Source organism: Heterodontus francisci, chromosome 5 (genome assembly GCF_036365525.1).
Source record: "Heterodontus francisci isolate sHetFra1 chromosome 5, sHetFra1.hap1, whole genome shotgun sequence".
Classification (NCBI taxonomy): Eukaryota; Metazoa; Chordata; class Chondrichthyes; order Heterodontiformes; family Heterodontidae; genus Heterodontus; species Heterodontus francisci.
Window position 1 is genome coordinate 118,538,997 of NC_090375.1, and position 19,161 is coordinate 118,558,157.

Genomic DNA, 19,161 nt, shown 5'->3' on the forward strand with positions numbered 1-19,161 from the left:
AACATTTTGTAACTGAATAATACATGCAGTAACAACCGCTCAACCTTTTGCAGAAAAGCTTTTTGTTAATAATTACCAGAGCTGAATCGGAATTGGCAGTGATAGAATGAGATATAGACATAAGTGAATTTAAGAGAATCACTTTATTTGAGGAATTGAAGGGCGCTCTTTATTTGTAATTGTGTTTATCTAATTTTGTCACTAGCTCTGTTGAGCAAATTATATTTTGTCCATGAGAGATTCTGTTGTTTCTGTATTGTAGAATCCAGGACCTGGTTTCACAGCCTATCAAGATGAATAAACTAGTCTTGCTTCCCTACCGTTAATCTGTCCCTTCCTGTCCCACTGTGCTTTTCTGTTTTCCATACTCTTCTGAAGTACTTTTTTAGAACATTACAGCGCAGTACAGGCCCTTCAGCCCTCGATGTTGCGCCGACCTGTGAAACCATCTGACCTACACTATTCCATTTTCATCCATATGTCTATCCAATGACCACTTAAATGCCCTTAAAGTTGGCGAGTCTACTACTGTTGCAGGCAGGGCGTTCCACGCCCCTACTAATCTCTGAGTAAAGAAACTACCTCTAACATCTGTCCTATATCTATCACCCCTCAACTTAAAGCTATGTCCCCTCGTGTTTGCCATTACCATCCGAGGAAAAAGACTCTCACTATCCACCCTATCTAACCCACTGATTATCTTATATGTCTCTATTAAGTCACCTCTCCTCCTCCTTCTCTCCAACGAAAACAACCTCAAGTCCCTCAGCCTTTCCTCGTAAGACCTTCCCTCCATACCAGGCAACATCCTAGTAAATCTCCTCTGCACCCTTTCCAAAGCTGCCACATCCTTCCTATAATGCGGTGACCAGAACTGCACGCAATACTCCAGGTGCGGTCTCACCAGAGTTTTGTACAGCTGCAGCATGACCTCATGGCTCCGAAACTCGATCCCCCTACTAATAAAAGCTAACACACCATATGCCTTCTTAACAGCCCTATTAACCTGGGTACCAACTTTCAGGGATTTATGTACCTGGACACCAAGATCTCTCTGTTCATCTACACTACCAAGAATCTTCCCATTAGCCCAGTACTCTGCATTCCTGTTCCTCCTTCCAAAGTGAATTACCTCACACTTTTCCGCATTAAACTCCATTTGCCATCTCTCAGCCCAGCTCTGCAGCCTATCTATGTCCCTCTGTACCCTACAACATCCTTCGGCACTATCCACAACTCCACCGACCTTCGTGTCATCCGCAAATTTACTAACCCACCCTTCTACACCCTCTTCCAGGTCATTTATAAAAATGACAAACAGCAGTGGCCCCAAAACAGATCCTTGCGGTACACCACTAGTAACTAAACTCCAGGATGAACATTTGCCATCAACCACCACCCTCTGTCTTCTTTCAGCTAGCCAATTTCTGATCCAAAGCTCTAAATCACCTTCAACCCCATACTTCCGTATTTTCTGCAATAGCCTACCGTGGGGAACTTTATCAAACGCCTTACTGAAATCCATATACACCACATCCACTGCTTTACCCTCATCCACCTGTTTGGTCACCTTCTCGAAAAACTCAATAAGGTTTGTGAGGCACGACCTACCCTTCACAAAACCGTGCTGACTATCGCTAATGAACTTATTCTTTTCAAGATGATTATAAATCCTGTCTCTTATAACCTTTTCCAACATTTTACCCACAACCGAAGTAAGGCTCACAGGTCTATAATTACCAGGGCTGTCTCTACTCCCCTTCTTGAACAAGGGGACAACATTTGCTATCCTCCAGTCTTCCGGCACTATTCCTGTCGACAATGACGACATAAAGATCAAGGACAAAGGCTCTGCAATCTCCTCCCTAGCTTCCCAGAGAATCCTAGGATAAATCCCATCTGGCCCAGGGGACTTATCTATTTTCACACTTTCCAAAATTGCTAACACCTCCTCCTTGTGAACCTCAATCCCATCTAGCCTAGTTGTCTGAATCTCAGTATTCTCCTCGACAACATTTTCTTTCTCTACTGTAAATACTGACGAAAAATATTCATTTAACGCTTCCCATATCTCCTCTGATTCCACACACAACTTCCCACTACTATCCTTGATTGGCCCTAATCTAACTCTAGTCATTCTTTTATTCCTGATATACCTATAGAAAGCCTTAGGGTCCTATCTGCCAATGACTTCTCGTGTCCTCTCCTTGCTCTTCTTAGCTCTCCCTTTAGATCTTTCCTGGCTAGCTTGTAACTCTCAAGCTTCATCCTATAAAATTCTCTTGATTTGTAGATCACTGCCCTTTTGTTAGCTGCCCTGTCTTCAGATACATATTACAAGCAGGTGGAGAAGTTGCACAAACAGAGACCATCATGAGTTAAATTGTCTTGTGGCAACAGCAGTGTGAGAAATGGTCCATCTTCCTACTGCTGATTTTTCTACTGCCTCACCTAACTAACCATGATAACGATCCTGTCTGAGTTTCATGGTGTATTGGATGAATCTGCACTCCTCACACAGTGTGAATCCATGGAGGTCATCCAATAAGGTCACTCTACCGTCCCGTGACATGATGTAGCTTGCTGTATTCTGTTAACTAAAGTAGTTCGCATTGGCATTGCATACTATTTTGCTAGCTAGCGAATACAGTTGTGCTGCTCTCCATTGGTGTTTGTATGCTCAGCTACTTTATTTATGGGGAGAAATGTGTTTTGATGGCATTAGCTTGGCTATACACTTTATATACAGCTTAATTGTACCCATGTCCATGGCTGAGTCAATAATTTTGGCAAGTGTCCGAGATGCAACATGTCGGTGTCTATCCCTGATGGCTAGAGAACAGAGTTTGTGGCAGGGACTGATGAAAATGGCTCCAACATTTAGTTGGAGGAAATTTGTGTTCATCCAGTACTAGATGTTGCTCAAGCAGTCTGACAAATCAGAAACAGTGGAAGACTCAATATAGAAGGAGGTGAGGTACAGCTGGGTGTCATCTGCATACATCTGGACCATGATGTGTTTTAGGATAATATCACTGAACAGCAGCATGTAGATCAGAAAGGAGAGGGGCCAAGGATAAATCCCTAGGGCACTCCAGCAGTAATGGTATGGGAAGAGAAAAGAGAAACCATTGCTGGTTGTTCTCTGGCTACAACTGGATAGATAGGAACGAAACCAGGCGAGTGTGGTCCCACAAAGCTGGACAATGGAGGAAAGGTGTTGGAGGAGAATGGAGTTAACTGTGTCAAAGGCTGCAGAGGGATTGAGAAGAATGAGGAAGGATAGTTTACCACAGTCGCATAGAATGTCATTTGCGACTTTAATAAGGGCTGTTTCAGTAGTGGCGGGGACAGAAACCTAATTGAAGGTATTCAAACATGGAGTTGTGAGAAAGATGAGCACAAATTTGGGAGGCAACAACACATGCAAGAACTTTGGAGAGGAAATGGAGGTTGGAATTGGCGCAGTATTTTGTAAAGACAGAGGGATTAAAGGTTTCTTTATAGAAGAATGGTAACGATGGCAGATTTGAAGAGGGAAACATTATCTAAGGAGAGAGAACCATAAACAATATCAGCTAACATGGAGGCCAGGAACAGAAGTTGGGTGGTCAGCAGTTTAGTGAGAGTAAGGTCAAGGGAGCAGGAGGTGGATCTCTTGGTAAGTGAGCTCAGAGAGGGCATGATGGGAGATTGGAGAGAAACTAGAGCAAGATGCGAGGTCATGGTTATATTGGGGAGAACCTCAAGGGAAGTTTGGCCTGTTGGGCTGGTGAACGGAGGGAAGCGGCAGAGGCAGCTGAATGGATGGTCTCAAGTTTAGTAACAAAGAAACCCGTGAGCTCCTCACACTTGTTGGAGGTGAGCGTGGAGAAGGCAGGGGAGAGGAGTTTAAGGAGTTGGTTTGCAGTGGAAAAGAGAAGCCGGGGGTTATCTTTGAATTTCAGGAGGATCCTGGAATAGTGATCAGTTTGGCAGAGGACAACATGTCCCGATAGCGTTTTTTATGTGGGCCACCACGTCTGGCTAAACCAGTTGTCGCTATAAATATTCAAGCCTGCAGCCCTTGGACGGAAATCACCAAGTGGCAGAGAGTAATGGTTTTAATGGGGACAAAGGCATCAAAGGTGGAGGCGAGAGTGTGATTGAGTGGATTGGTAGCTGCAGAAATGTTGTGGTGAATGGGAGCCAACAGTTGACAGTTGGGAATTTGGAAGGTCATGCAAGTGACTTGGGGGAGAATTTTTCTAGGGACAAAGGTTGATGTGGGTTTGGGAGGTGAGCATAAAAAATGCACACAGGCTCATTCATGTGCACATAAAAGAGTAGATGCATAGGGCAATTTTCCTGTGCAGTATTAGATGGTGAATGGGGCGTGCACTCCACCCACCCTGAATGAGTCGGAGTTGCACATATGCCATTTTCGTGGATGGGCCTCTCTTCAGTGAATCCAGTGAGCTACTGCCTAAAAGCAGCTCGCTGATCTGGGGGGAGAAATCTGGCAGGGTAACAGATTATGAGGGGGTTGCAGTAGCACCTTAAAGGGAAGAGATGATAGTGTCGAGAATACAGGGGAGCAGTTGCTTATAGTGACAGGGAAAATGTTTGTGTTCCGACAGTAGCAAAGAGAGTAATTATTGGAAATCTATAAGGCATTAAAACCACAGCAACTGAAGTAACACTAAGTGCCAGCTTTCCCTGACGGCAGCTAAGGATCCCTTTAAAAATGCTCAAAATAGCCTCAGATTGTGTCAAAGATTGTGGCTATTTCATCTGATCCTGATTTACATTCATGAGGTCTCCAGCTATTTCTGATGGGAGCTCTGGCCACCTAACTCAAGGTCCACCCAAAAATCAGATCATGTGGACAACATTCGACAAGTTGATCCTTCCGTTTCCCTCTAATTTCTCTCCAATCTCCCCTCATGACCTCTCTGAGCTCATCTTAACAAGAGATCCACCTCCTGCTCCCTTGACCTTACTCTCACTACCGCCCGTTTTTAAATGGAAACAGAGCAGCAGGACATGAAAATCGGACGATAGTACAACTTACTTGCACTTGAGTAAGGGTGCATTACTCAGTATCTGTTAGTTATTAAATTCCCTCAGTGGGTCTCTATTTCAAAATATGTGGAATACCCTCACGTGACCTGATATCTATGGGATAATGCATTCTAAAAGTGTTCCTGTGTACCAGTCATACATTTTGTGCTGGTAAGCAGCACTCTGATGGAGTGTTCCAATATAATTGGGTGTTTGCTTGTGCTCTGCTTTTGAACAAACATATCAATGATTCACTCCCTATATCAAGATTTAACCCAATGATGTCTTTGTTTAAGCAGAATAGGTCCAGTAAATGCCCTAAAAACAGGAGCAGGCAAACCTGTGCAAATCATAAATTGTGTGGCCTCAGGGGATTCATCAGATAGCCTGTTTGTTCTTCAAATTGTAAATTTTGACCATCTTTCCATTCTGCTGAACATCTCTTTCTGACCCACGTCTGAGCCTCCCATTGAAACTCTCCTTAGAAGCTTTCCTCCCGCCAAGGATATTTTGCACAACTGCCCTAGAATATGCCCATCTGACACTGCATCCAAGAAGATCAATGTTCTGCTGGAAGAATTGAAATTTTCTCCATTGAGATAGGTCACCAGGTGCCCCCCATCTCCTGCTCTTCTGAGATAGTTTGCCATTTGCCCATTGAGAGAGTTTGCCAATATTAAGATAGTTTTCCTGACGTTCCTTTGCCCTCTACCCCTCCTTCTGCCTCTCCGCTTTCCCCTTTCTCCTTCCCTCTGAATCATAGAATCGTTACAGCACAGATGAAGGCCATCATGCCTGTGCTGGCCCTCCTAAGGAGCTATTCACATCGTGCCACTCCCCCTGCCCTCTCCCCACATCCCTGCACATTCCTCTTCTTCAGATATTTAGAATATTTAGAAAATGTAGAAATATTTATGGCACAGAAGGAGGCTGCTCTGCCTATGGAGTCTGCGCGTTCCGAAAAACAAACCACCCAGCCTAATCCCATTTTCCAGTACTTGGTCCGTATCCTTGGAGGTTATGGAACTTCAGGTGCATATCCAGACACCTTTAAAACGAGTTGAGGATTTCTGCTACTACTTCCCTTTCAGGCAGAGAGCTTCAAAATCCTCTGGGTGAAAAGATTTTTTCCTCCTCTCCCCTCTAAACCTTCTACCAATAACTTTAAATCTATGCCCCTGAGTCACTGACCCCTCTGCTAAGGGAAATAGGTCCTTCCCATCCACTCTATCAAGGCCCCTCACAACCTTGTACACCTCAATCAAATCTCCCCTCATCCTCCTGTGTTCCATGGAAAACAACTCCAGCCTATCCAATCTTTCCTCATTGCTGCAATTTTCCAGTCCTGGCAACATCCTCGTAAATCTCCTCTGTACCCTCTCTAGTGCAATTACATCTTTTCTGTAATGAGGTGATCAGAACTGCACACAGTACTCAAGTTGTGGCCAACTAGCGTTTTATATAGCTCTAACATAACCTCCCTGATCTAATATTCTGTACCTTGGCTAATAAAGGGAAGGATTCTATATGCCTTCTTAACCACCTTTATTGATCTGTCCTTCAGGGATCTGTGGACATTCACTCCAAGGTCCCTCGTTTCCTCTACACTTCTCAGTATCCTCAGATTTATTGTGTATTCCTTTGGCTTGTTTGAGCTCCCCAAATGTATTACCTCACACTTCTCTGGGTTGAATTTCATTTGCCACTTTTCTGTCCATCTGACCAGTCCATTGATATCTTCCTGCAGTCAACATCATCCCTCCTTACTATCAACCACGTGGCCAATTTTTGTGTTGTCTGCAAACTTCTTGATCATGCCTCCTACATTTAAGTCCAAGTCATTGATATGTACCACAAAAAGCAAGGGACCTAGTACTGAACCCTGCAGAACCCCATTGGAAATACCAGTCAACAATTACCCTTTGTTTCCTGCCACTGAGCCAATTTTGTATCCAGCTTGCTACATTCCCCTGGATCCCATGGTTTTTTTTTTAACCAGTCTACCATGTGGGACCTTGTCAAAAGCCTTGCTAAAATCCATGTAGACCACATCGACTGCAATACTCTCATCACTCTTCCTTGTTACCTCCTCAGAAAACTCAATCAAGTTGGTCAGACACAATCTTCCCTTAACAAATCCATGCTGACTATCCTTGATTAATTCATGCCTTTCTAAGTGACAGTTTAGCCTGTCTCTCAGAATTGATTCAAATAATTTGCCCACTATTGAGGATAGACTGAGTGGCCTGTCATTATTCGGTCTATCCCTTGCTCCCCTTTTAAACAAAGGTACAACGTTAGCAGTCGTCCAAATCTGTACCCTGGTAAATGTCCTTCCCTCATTCGCCTCCTCATATCTCCCTCTCCTTTCTTCTTCCTGTTTCTCCTCTCCACTCTTCCTCTCTGCATCTTCTCCCAGCCTCAATCTCCTTTTTCTCTCTCTCTTCCCCTCTCCCTTTCATTCCTCTCCCATGCTTTCTCCTTCCCTTCCCTCTCCCATCTACTTTCTCCACTATCCCCAAACTCTAATCTTGCTTGGCCTAAATATTGCAGCTGTTCTTGACTCTCTGTGGGCAATGCTTTGGAGAGCAATGAGTGATTTCAACAATTCCAAAGGCAGGAATTTGACAACCTTTGGTTCTGATATTAATTCATTGATAGATCAATTTTAGTTTTCCAGTAACCTTTGGAGTACTGACTCTCCTTTGTACCAGTTATATTTTCTATCCTATCACAGGTAAATGCTATTCCATTTTCTTCTGTCTGTGCTCAGTTCTCTGAAATAAAATTCAAATAATATTCCACAACAGAGAATTTTGTCTTTGTTAAAGGAAATTAAACGTCACAATCTTCTATATTGTTTCATAAAGTTGCAGCCCTCAACCCGTGAGCACTTGACCTTAGGACAAGTGTTTTGGATTTCTAAAGAACCTGCTGTACTCATTTAAAATTGTATTTTCTGCTGTGAAAACAAAAAGGATTTAGAATACTTGGGGTTTTCCTTTTCAGGATTATTTTACAGATGTGATAACCAATGACAGTGTCAATTACTTCCGCATATCCAAGAAGATATATCCGCACAGGCCTGTGCTCATGGTCATCAGTCACGCTGCACCCCATGGCCCTGAGGATTCTGCACCACAGTTTTCGGAGCTCTTCCCCAATGCCTCACAGCATATGTGAGTAAAAGCTCTTAGTTTTGGAACAGCAAAACTATGCATTGTCTGGTGTTATTTATAGAAGAGATAGATGTTCTGGCTCGTGGCATTTATCCTGCAAGAAACTAAACAAGGAATATATATAATGTATTGCTCTTTCATTAATATTTATATACAGTAATGGATGAGCAAAAGGTTAAATTGCAACATATTGAAATAGATCTCTTTTTATCAGGCACATTCAGGTTGGACCTGAACCACATTTCAGGTGCTGGTCTCACAATTCTGGAAGCTGGTTTGAGTCAAACCCAAATTGGTAGGATGAGCTCAGAAAATCTCAATCCAGTTCCCAGAATGCACAGCCCTACACCACAAAGCTACTCCTAATTTTGCATTAAATTTGAAGTCTAATTTGGGGAGACTAATGGATGGCTGCTTTGCAAATGGAAAAATGTTACAATTGTACAATAGGAGATGGTTTTCTGAAGGATAGAAGTGCATTCTTGTGGCAGAGTTGAAAGAGATTTACTCTGCATCTATAAGTGCTCTTTCTACCTTAGTGCAAATGATGCTGACATTGGCTGCCCTTTAAAGGAAAGTCCAATTCTTCAGCTGATAGCACAAAAAAACAAGATTAAATTCAATGAAGCCCTTAAAACAGAGCCCATTCCCTTAAATTGCTTATTCTTCAATAAAGCAGAGGCCCACAAAACATTTGCGGTGAAATTAGTATCTTTATTGCAACAGTACTTCTTTAAATGCAGGATTGCTGGTTAATTCTTTCATCAAAGATTTTAACAGAATCAAAACTTCTCACTCTGGAAAAAGCTACATAAAGCTGTCCATGTGTAAAAACAGGCCCAGAAATATAAATACACATTTTGTCAAGATTCTGGCCTTTTGACTTGTTTATAATCATAGAATATGAAAGTCTAATTGGGAACTGCTTTTTCCTGAGATGGAAAGGCAGGTTTACATCTGATGGGCTGAATATTATTCGAGGAATAAACACTCGACTTCCTTGATATCTGCCTGTTATATTTTCAGAACCTATCTTTGAAAAAACAGTTTCCTAACTACCAGTCTTGTTCCATGACAAAGTCCTTGTTTAGGATTCAAGTTTTGTAACAACATTATAACCGCTGCTTTCTTGGGTCTAAGTCTGTGCGGCGACATGCCTTTTGGAGTTAGACTGTGTCGAAACTCTGGAGGGTATAGACTGTTATCATCTTCTTTGTCCACAGAAACAACGCTGATGTATTCTTGTCATTCACCTGACAGCGTTTCTAAAACTTTTTCAAATATACTGAATCTTCATTTAGAGCACAAAGAATAAACAACTTTCAAATAATAGGTTATATCAAATAATTGTCATTGCCATTTTGCCACCCTTATTCTATTCCATCACTTCACCCACCCCATGCTATTCCATCCTTCCCATGCCATCCCTCTCATGCCATTGCCGCCATCCAAATCCAATCCTTCCTCTTGTCACAAAAGGTTTTATTTTTGTACTAAAATCTTGGACTTCTATGTGTTTCAAAATTAAAGAAGGATTTTGCTCAGTGAAAGACACCTGCAAAAATAATTGGAATTCCTGCAATGTTTTGAAAGGAAGTTCAGAACAAAGAGTTGAACTTTATGGGTGTTTTGAAAGGAAATTAAACTTGTAAAAGGACAGGAAGGTCAGCAGTTTCAAGGAAAACACAGGGGTTTGACCTTTCTTCAGTGCAGCTTTTGAATCAGGGAGAGACACTGTGGCTGGACATGTGACCATGTTCAGGAAGGTTCTTTTTTCACTTTGGATCCTTTGAAAGCCTGTAGATTGGGCAAAGAGAGGCATTTGAAATCTTTGCTTGACCTGCTCATTGCAAGAGAGAAAGACCAGAAAAGTGCTACCTCTCTCTGTAAAGGAGACTCGCATCTCTTGAAAAGGAATCCTGTATTTGAAAGGTAGCAGATTTCTGTTGCTTCCAGTTGCTGAAGAATTTCTGCATCCAGTGAGATTCCTGCTGCCTCCTGTATTCTAAGAAAACCCTGAAATCTGAAGAATTCTTCTACTGCTCGACTGCTGCTTCAAAACCCAAGCAGACCTGTTGCTATATCCCTGATGGACGACCTATGTGATGCCTGCTGCAGTTAAATTGCCATGAACACCTACCCATCACAGATTGTTCATCAACCTCGCCTAGAGAGACTTTGAGTGGCATTTAACTATTCGACTCTGGGACACCTCACCATACTGAACACATCCTACCAGAACAAACAAAGAACAAAGAACAGTACAGCACAGGAACAGGCCATTCGGCCCTCCAAGCCTGCGGCGAATGTGAACCTCCACTATTTTTTATTATTCCTAAGAAACAGTTGTAATGTAAAACACCCTTTTGAAACCGGTTAACTATTTCTTTTTGAATGTATGTGTGTGTGCATGAGGGTTAAGGAATTAAGGAGTTTTCTGATATATATAGATTAATCTCATTAGCAGTTAAGACCTAGTATTTCTTTTCTAATAAATAGTTAATGTTGTTGTTGTTTAAAGAAACCTGGTTTGGTGTGCTTTATTCTGGGGAAAAGATACAGTGTTTAATTTGGCTAGTCTTCAGTAGGTGGGAAACTCTATTTGATATGCTATGACCTGTGGAGTGGTGGGACTGTATTAACAGTGCATTACTCCCGTCTTGGTCGTAACACTATGCCATCCCTCTCATGCCATCTCCATCCCTCCCATCAATTCCATCACATCCCTCATGGAAACCATCTGTCCTACCAGGATTACCACAAACCAAAGCACACAATAGCTATAAAATCTCATACATAGGTCCTTAGGATTTCAACATAGCCTGACAATGGATATTTAAAAGTTTATTCACTTGAATGGTACAACATGATGCGATTAGGCAAGATCTAGGATGCGTAGGATGGGGAAGGAAACTGCAGGGGATGGGCACAATCGAAATGTGGAGCTTATTCAAGGAGCAGCTACTGCATGTCCTTGATAAGTATGTACCTGTCAGGCAGGGAGGAAGTTGTCGAGCGAGGGAGCCGTGGTTTACTAAAGAAGTTGAAGAGCTTGTCAAGAGGAAGAAGAAGGCTTATGTTAGGATGAGACGTGAAGGCTCAGTTAGGGCGCTTGAGAGTTACAAGCTAGCCAGGAGGGATCTAAAGGGAGAGATAAGAAGAGCAAGGAGAGGACACGAGAAGTCATTGGCGGATAGGATCAAAGAAAACCCTAAGGCTTTCTATAGGTATATCAGGAATAAAAGAATGACTAGAGATAGGTTAGGGCCAATCAAGGATAGTAGTGGGAAGTTGTGTGTGGAATCGGAGGAGATAGGGGAAGTGTTAAATGAATATTTTTCATCAGTATTTACAGTGGAGAAAGAAAATGTTGTCGAGGGGAATACTGAGATACAGACTACTAGGCTAGATGGGATTGAGGTTCACAAGGAGGAGGTGTTAGCAATTTTGGAAAGTGTGAAAATAGATAAGTCCCCTGGGCCAGATGGGATTTATCCTAGGATTCTCTGGGAAGCCAGGGAGGAGATTGCAGAGCCTTTGTCCTTGATTTTTATGTCGTCATTGTCGACAGGAATAGTGCCGGAAGACTGGAGGATAGCAAATGTTGTCCCCTTGTTCAGGAAGGGGAGTAGAGACAGCCCTGGTAATTATAGACCTGTGAGCCTTACTTCGGTTGTGGGTAAAATGTTGGAAAAGGTTATAAGAGACAGGATTTATAATCATCTTGAAAAGAATAAGTTCATTAGAGATAGTCAGCACGGTTTTGTGAAGGGTAGGTCGTGCCTCACAAATCTTATTGAGTTTTTTGACAAGGTGACCAAACAGGTGGATGAGGGTAAAGCCGTGGATGTGGTCTATATGGATTTCAGTAAGGCGTTTGATAAAGTTCCCCACGGTAGGCTTGTGCAGAAAATACAGAAGTATGGGATTGAAGGTGAATTAGTGCTTTGGATCAGAAATTGGCTAGCTGAAAGAAGACAGAGGGTGGTGGTTGATGGTAAATGTTCATCTTGGAGTATAGTTTCTAGTGGTGTACCGCAAGGATCTGTTTTGGGGCCACTGCTGTTTGTCATTATTATAAATGACCTGGATGAGGGTGTAGAAGGGTGGGTTAGTAAATTTGCGGATGACACGAAGGTCGGTGGAGTTGTGGATAGTGCCGAAGGATGTTGTAGGGTACAGAGGGACATAGATAGGCTGCAGAGCTGGGCTGAGAGATGGCAAATGGAGTTTAATGCAGAAAAGTGTGAGGTGATTCACTTCGGAAGGAGTAACAGGATTGCAGAATACTGGGCTAATGGGAAGATTCTTGGTAGTGTAGATGAGCAGAGAGATCTTGGTGTCCAGGTACATAAATCCCTGAAAGTTGCCACCCAGGTTAATAGAGCTGTTAAGAAGGCATATGGTGTGTTAGCTTTTATTAGTAGGGGGATCGAGTTTAGGAGCCACGAGGTCATGCTGCAGCTGTACAGAACTCTGGTGCGGCCGCACCTGGAGTATTGCGTGCAGTTATGGTCACCGCATTATAGGAAGGATGTGGAAGCTTTGGAAAAGGTGCAGAGGAGATTTACTAGGATGTTGCCTGGTATGGAGGGAAGGTCTTACGAGGAAAGGGCTGAGGGACTTGAGGTTGTTTTCATTAGAGAGAAGGAGGAGAAGAGGTGACTTAATAGAGACATATCAGATAATCAGAGGGTTGGACAGGGTGGATAGTGAGAGCCTTTTTCCTCGGATGGTGATGGCAAACACGAGGGGACATAGCTTTAAGTTGAGGGGTGATAGATATAGGACAGATGTCAGAGGTAGTTTCTTTACACAGAGAGTAGTAGGGGCATGGAACGCCCTGCCTGCAACAGTAGTAGACTCGCCAACTTTAAGGGCATTTAAGTGGTCATTGGATAGACATATGGATGAAAATGGAATAGTGTAGGTCAGATGGTTTCACAGGTCGGCGCAACATCGAGGGCTGAAGGGCCTGTACTGCGCTGTAATGTTCTATGTTCTATGTTCTAACAGTAGTACAATTATAGGTTTTGTCCTTTAAGTCTGGAGAAACTGTGGTGAAGGGTGTGTGGTTATGGGTGTCTCACTGATTATATAAGTAGTGGGAACAAATTAAAATGGTTTTAACACTCAAAAATGGTATTGAAGCATTTTGGGTTCTTTACACTGTAGGCAAGACTACATGATCCCAGTATGCTAAATTTGTCTAGAGATAATACACCCCCTGATACCAATTATATCCCTGTCTGCGTAAATAAGTATCTCACATCACATCCTTGCCTTCCACTGTTGGCAGCTGTAGGTGCACCATGCAGTCCAGTCCTCCGTGTGCCCCATGTGTCTCTGTGTGTATCAGGCTCCACCCAGCAAATCAACCCACCAACCAATTAAAACGGTCCAGACAGACAAAAACCAAGTATTGTTATTAAAGATGTTAGCCTGTAGGTCTGATCATACTTAGCAGAAGTGCAGGGTTTAGCCTTAGCAGAAGTGCTTAGCGGCACCACAACTAAACCTAGGGCCTCCCCTGGCTCAGGCTTCTCCCACTGACCAACCCTCCCGACGTGTAATATATTAGCATGGATAGAGGATTGGCTAACTAACAGGAAACAGAGAGTTGGGTTAAATGGGGCATTTTTAGGTTGGAAAACTGTAACTAGTGGAGTACCACAGGGTTCAGAGCTGGGGCCTCAACTATTTTTGATCTATATTAATGACTTTGATGAGGGACCAAGTGTATTGTAGTCAAATTTGTGGATGATAGTTAGGAAGGCAAGTTGTGAGGAGGACACAAAGTGTCTCCAAAGAGATATAGATCGGTTATGTGAGTGAGCAAAAATTTGACAGATGGAGTATAATGTGGGAAATTGTGAGGTTGTCCACTTTGGTGGGAAGAATAGAAAAACAGAATATTATTTAAATGGAGAGAGACTGCAGAATGCTGTGGTACAGAGGGATCTGGGTGTCCTTGCACGTGAATCACAAAAGGTTAGCAAAAAGGTTAATTAGGAAGGCAAATGGAATGTTGGCATTTATTGCAAGGGGGATGGAGTATAAAAGTAGGGAAGTCTTGCTACAACTGTACGGAGCATTGGTGAGACCACACCTAGAGTACTGTGTACAGTTTTGTTCGCTTTACTTAAGGAGGGATATACGTGCATTGGAAGCAGTTCAGAGATGATTCACTAGGCTGATTCCTAAGATGAGGGATTTGTCTTATGAAGAAAGGTTGGGCGGGTTGGGCCTATACGAAATGATTAGATTAGATTAGATTTGATTAGAGATACAGCACTGAAACAGGCCCTTCAGCCCACCGAGTCTGTGCCGAACATCAACCACCCATTTATACTAATCCTACACTAACCCCATATTCCTACCAAACATCCCCACCTGTCCCTATATTTCCCTACCACCTACCTACACTAGTGACAATTTATAATGGCCAATTTACCTATCAACCTGCAAGTCTTTTGGCTTGTGGGAGGAAACCGGAGCACCCGGAGAAAACCCACGCAGACACAGGGAGAACTTGCAAACTCCACACAGGCAGTACCCGGAATCGAACCCGGGTCCCTGGAGCTGTGAGGCTGCGGTGCTAACCACTGCGCCACTGTGCCGCCCCAAATAGATTGAGAGGTGATCTTATTGAAACATATAAGATTCTAAAGGGGCTTGACGGGGTAGATGCTGCAAGGATATTTTCTCTTGTGGGGGAATCTAGAACTAGGGGGCATTGTTTCAAAATAAGGGGTCTCCCATTTAAGATGGAGATGAGGAGGAATTTCTTCTCCCAGAGGGTCGTGAACTATTGGAATTCCCCAGAGAGCAGAAGAGGCTGAGTCATTGAATATAATCAAGACTGAGTTAGACAGCTTTTTGACCTGCAAGGGAGTCAAGGGTTGTGGGGGGGAGGGGGGGGGGGGACAGCAGGAAAGTGGAGTTAAGGCCACAATCAGATCAAGCATGATCTTATTGAATGGCGGAGCAGACTCCAGGGGTCGAATGGCCTTCTGCTGCTCCTATTTCTTATGATCTTATTTCTTATGACTTACATGACTGCTAACACTGATTCCTATGAGCGGCCTCCTGCCATTCTCACCGATGGCTGCCTACCAGCGTCACATCATTCACACTGGATTTGGGCAGAAATTGAGCCTGGAGTATGTTAATGAGTCCAGGAGTTAAAATGGCCAGGGAGATGTGATGAGCCTAAGACTCACTCCGCCAGCCTCTCTGCTCACCCCATGTTATGTTACTTTATGTTCAATCCTTCCTTTCATTCTTCCATCCTCCTTCCTTGATTGTCCTAGGATGAGTCCCTGGCCTGTTGCTAACATATTTAATATACAAACATACGAACTAGGAGTAGGCCACTCAGTTCCTCGAGCCTGCACCGCCATTCAATAAGATCATGGCTGATCTGTTTGTAACCTCAACTCCGTGTTCTCGCCTACCCCGATAACCTTTCACCCCCTTGCTTATCAAGACTCTATCTACCTCTGCCTTAAAAATATTTAAAGACTCTGCTTCTACTGCCTTTTGAGGAAGAGAGTTCCAAAGACTCACAACCCTCTGTTTCTCCTCATCTCCATCTTAAATGGACGACCCCTTATTTTTAAATAGTGACCGCAAATGCCTTTGTGTCCATTTTTTGATGACACCTCCCTGAAGTACTTTGGGACATTCTTATTTGTTAACGGTACTATATCAGTGCAAGTTGTTGTTGGCATCGTAGATGTCATTTTTAGCATCCCTGGCCTAGGGAGGGGAAAAAACAGCAGTTGGATTTCTGCTCTGGATCACTAATCAGTGACCTTTGCGAAACAGTGCATGGATGATGGATCAGACTCAGTTGTGATCCCTTCCATAGTCAAACAGCCTAATGACATCCATGCCGTAGGGTGAGACATGAAGAATTTCTGCTTTGGTGATTTGCCATCACCTAATGATTCATACCCCAATAGAACCAGTGCCTTTAGGAGAGGAGAGAAGAAAACTGGGAAAAAATAAAAATGGCCTATTCTCTCAAACACAACAAGAATTCCTGCTCAGTCAGGACTCAAAACATTGAATTGGACCAATAAAAAGGGACATCATTCATTGCAACCAAACTCCTACATGATAGACTTGCCGCCATCTTCTCTATTTTGGCAGAGCCTTTTCTCTTCCAGAGGCAAATGTATTTTTGTAATATTCTAATCTGATGATTACGCCTAGGAAAGGAAAAAAACTAGATAGATTAACATCAGTTCTATCTCATACATGACCAACAAGGAAACTCTGAATCACAGTCCCATATACATTATTTGTGCAGGCTTGGTTTTAAAGTTATTCCACTGGTGCTACATTACTTGTTTTATAGCGTTATTAAATTTGATATATAAGTGCCAGAAATATTCCCTATTCCAACAGATAAAGAACTTGCACAGCCTACGGCACTGAGTCAAGCTGTTTTCTAATCTGTTTGTGATTGGGTTTACAGTGATTGGCCATTTGGAGGTCAATTGAATGTTTAGAAACTAACTTAAAGTTAATGTAAACCAAATGATACATCAGGGTAAATTTTGCAAGGCCTGTTGCCACCAGCAGAGTTTTGCACACAGCCATCACACATCGTAAAATCGCAAGTGTGCTACTTGTGATTTTCCAATGTGTGCTGGCTGTGTATGAGGCCTTGTGAGTGCTGCAGGGCCTCGCAAAATTTACTGTCTCATCTGCTTCGTAAAAATAAATGTACCATCAGCTTTTTCACTATGAATCTCACTTTGAAACCTGGGAATGTCTTGATTACTTGATTTTCTTTGCCATGTACTACTTTGAGATGATCTTCCTCTGCTTATGTTGGATCATGCTTGTTTCCTGGGTGCAAAGAGGAGAATAATGGGGCAGAGACCATTCAAACTTTGCATTGCTCCTGTATCTTCAGGCTTTATCCCAAGGGTGAGCCGACTGCTTATGCTTTGTGCAGGCACTAGCATTAATAGGCCATGCCTGTGAGGAGGAGGGATATTTTCGTGCCTCCTGCCTTATTTTCCTGGGCCTCCACTTTTGTGGAGGAAATACAGCCCTTTTATCTTTTAAAGCTCAGAGGTGTTTTTGTCACAGCAGAGAGGAAAGGCTTTCCGAACAATTTTACAGAAGGAACAATTCCCACTTTAAATGATTTATCTAAAAATATTTGTCCTGAAAATCTTGGGGTTCCAACGGTTTCCTGCCATAACTTTGGAAAACAGTAGTGCCATTTTCAGGAGTTTCTGGCATGTCTTGTACAAGATGGATCTCCACACACTTCTTATAAGGTAAAGCTTGTAAGGAGGAAAGAGGAAGGGGTGGGGTCTCCATTTACCGAGAGATTCCCACTTGCCTGGCTCAGTCGAGACCCAGGGTAATCTCCACAGGCTGGTACACCAAGGGAGTTGAAGATTACCAGCCTCTAGGCAAATGAAAGTGGGACCCACCAGGGAGAATTGACCAAAGGAAGGGACATTTAAAAAAACTCATCTTGATCAGCCCACTTACCAAGGAGACTGAAAGGGACAGAGTCTGGGCACCTCCACTCAGTGTTGAAAGATTTTCTAGCCACATGGGGCATAAGGGAACTGGGGAATGAGCTTGTAGTGCTGTATCCACCTGCCCTAAATAAGTTATCTGCCCTCATGCTGGCTCTGCAAACTCCAGTGGAATAGGCACTGGTGGGTACAGTTATGGTGTCACCAAGACCCAAGGAATTTTGGGGACATTATATTGATGGTTTTGATGATTTTTCTTTCCAATTAACAAGGTGAAATCTGTCACTGCTGAGGAGCGAAACACTTCTTTTTGAATCCACTGTGAGCATAAAGTCTTCCCAGGTCATACATAGCATGATTAGGTTCTGGAAAACACTCCTGATACTCTGTCCTAACAGCTTTAGTGTTTTAATTCCAACCTCAAAAGAGCATCTCTTTCTGCACCGCTGTAAATTTGTCCACTTCCTGCATTACTGTTGGCTTGTCTGAGTCAGATTGGCAATTTGTGCTTTTCATAGATAGTTTTATGCCAGTAGAAAGTGGCTTAAGACTGTCCAATTCATCTCACATAAAAACTTACAGCTGGCAGGAGAGAGGAAACCTCATGTCATCAGTCCACAATGGACTCAAACCAAGGCCCAGGGATGAAAGGTCAGCAAGATACCCAATCCCCCGTTTCATCTTTTATACATTTTACAGCCCTACTGTTTAAAATAGCTTAATATAGTCTAATTTTATCTTGTATAACACATTGATCTGACAATTACTCAGATCCTTGTTTTACATAAAAACACATAGCCTGTAGCAGCTGTTTTGTATTATAATTGTGAATAATAGAAAGAATGCCAAACACTGGTAGTCCTGTAATGTTTTCCATGACTATATATCCGCAAACATTTCACTTTAAAAAGGCACAATATTGACATCTTGTCTAGTCTCGGTGGAATGTCCGCTGGTGCAAATGTCATGGAGAAACAAAAAGTTCCAAAGAAAGCTGGAGAGTAGCTTCTAAATTCCATACATATCTGTGGCATAATCCTATCCTCCTTTCGCAACACAGTGGAACATTTAAAAACTAATTACATTATTTTTTTTAAAGGGAGGCCTTCATTTTAAAATGGCAATTTAATGAAAATATCGAAGTACTTGAAGTGGTTGAGCAATGTGATTAAAAGCACTTAAATAAACATTTGTGTAATACCTTAAACACATTGAAGAGGATGTCACACCCAACAAAAGGTCGGAAGAGCTTGGTCACTTGTATCAGCTATATATTTTAAGATTAAATCACAAGTGCTTGTTTATGGATCTTTTTTCTCAAATCAAATGGTCAGGTAGAGCCAAAGGTCAGAAGAGGCCGGGATGGTTTGCTGGTACACAGGTGGGCATGGAATTGACCTGATTAAGGTGTGTCAGGGCAATGTGTG

At 42.7% G+C, this 19,161-nt stretch overlaps 1 protein-coding gene across 8 annotated transcripts in view; it reads left to right on the forward strand.

Moving 5' to 3' along the window:
• Window positions 1-19,161, forward strand: part of sulf1 (sulfatase 1) — a 353,304-nt gene that overhangs the window by 191,472 nt on the left and 142,671 nt on the right. For 7 of the 8 annotated variants that reach the window (XM_068031966.1, XM_068031968.1, XM_068031974.1 and 4 more), the window contains exon 5: window positions 8,053-8,222. The exons of the other annotated variant lie outside the window; for it this stretch is intronic. In XM_068031966.1, the coding sequence (XP_067888067.1) occupies window positions 8,053-8,222 (170 nt within the window). The remainder of the gene's footprint in view (window positions 1-8,052; window positions 8,223-19,161) is intronic. 8 annotated transcript variants of the gene reach the window in all.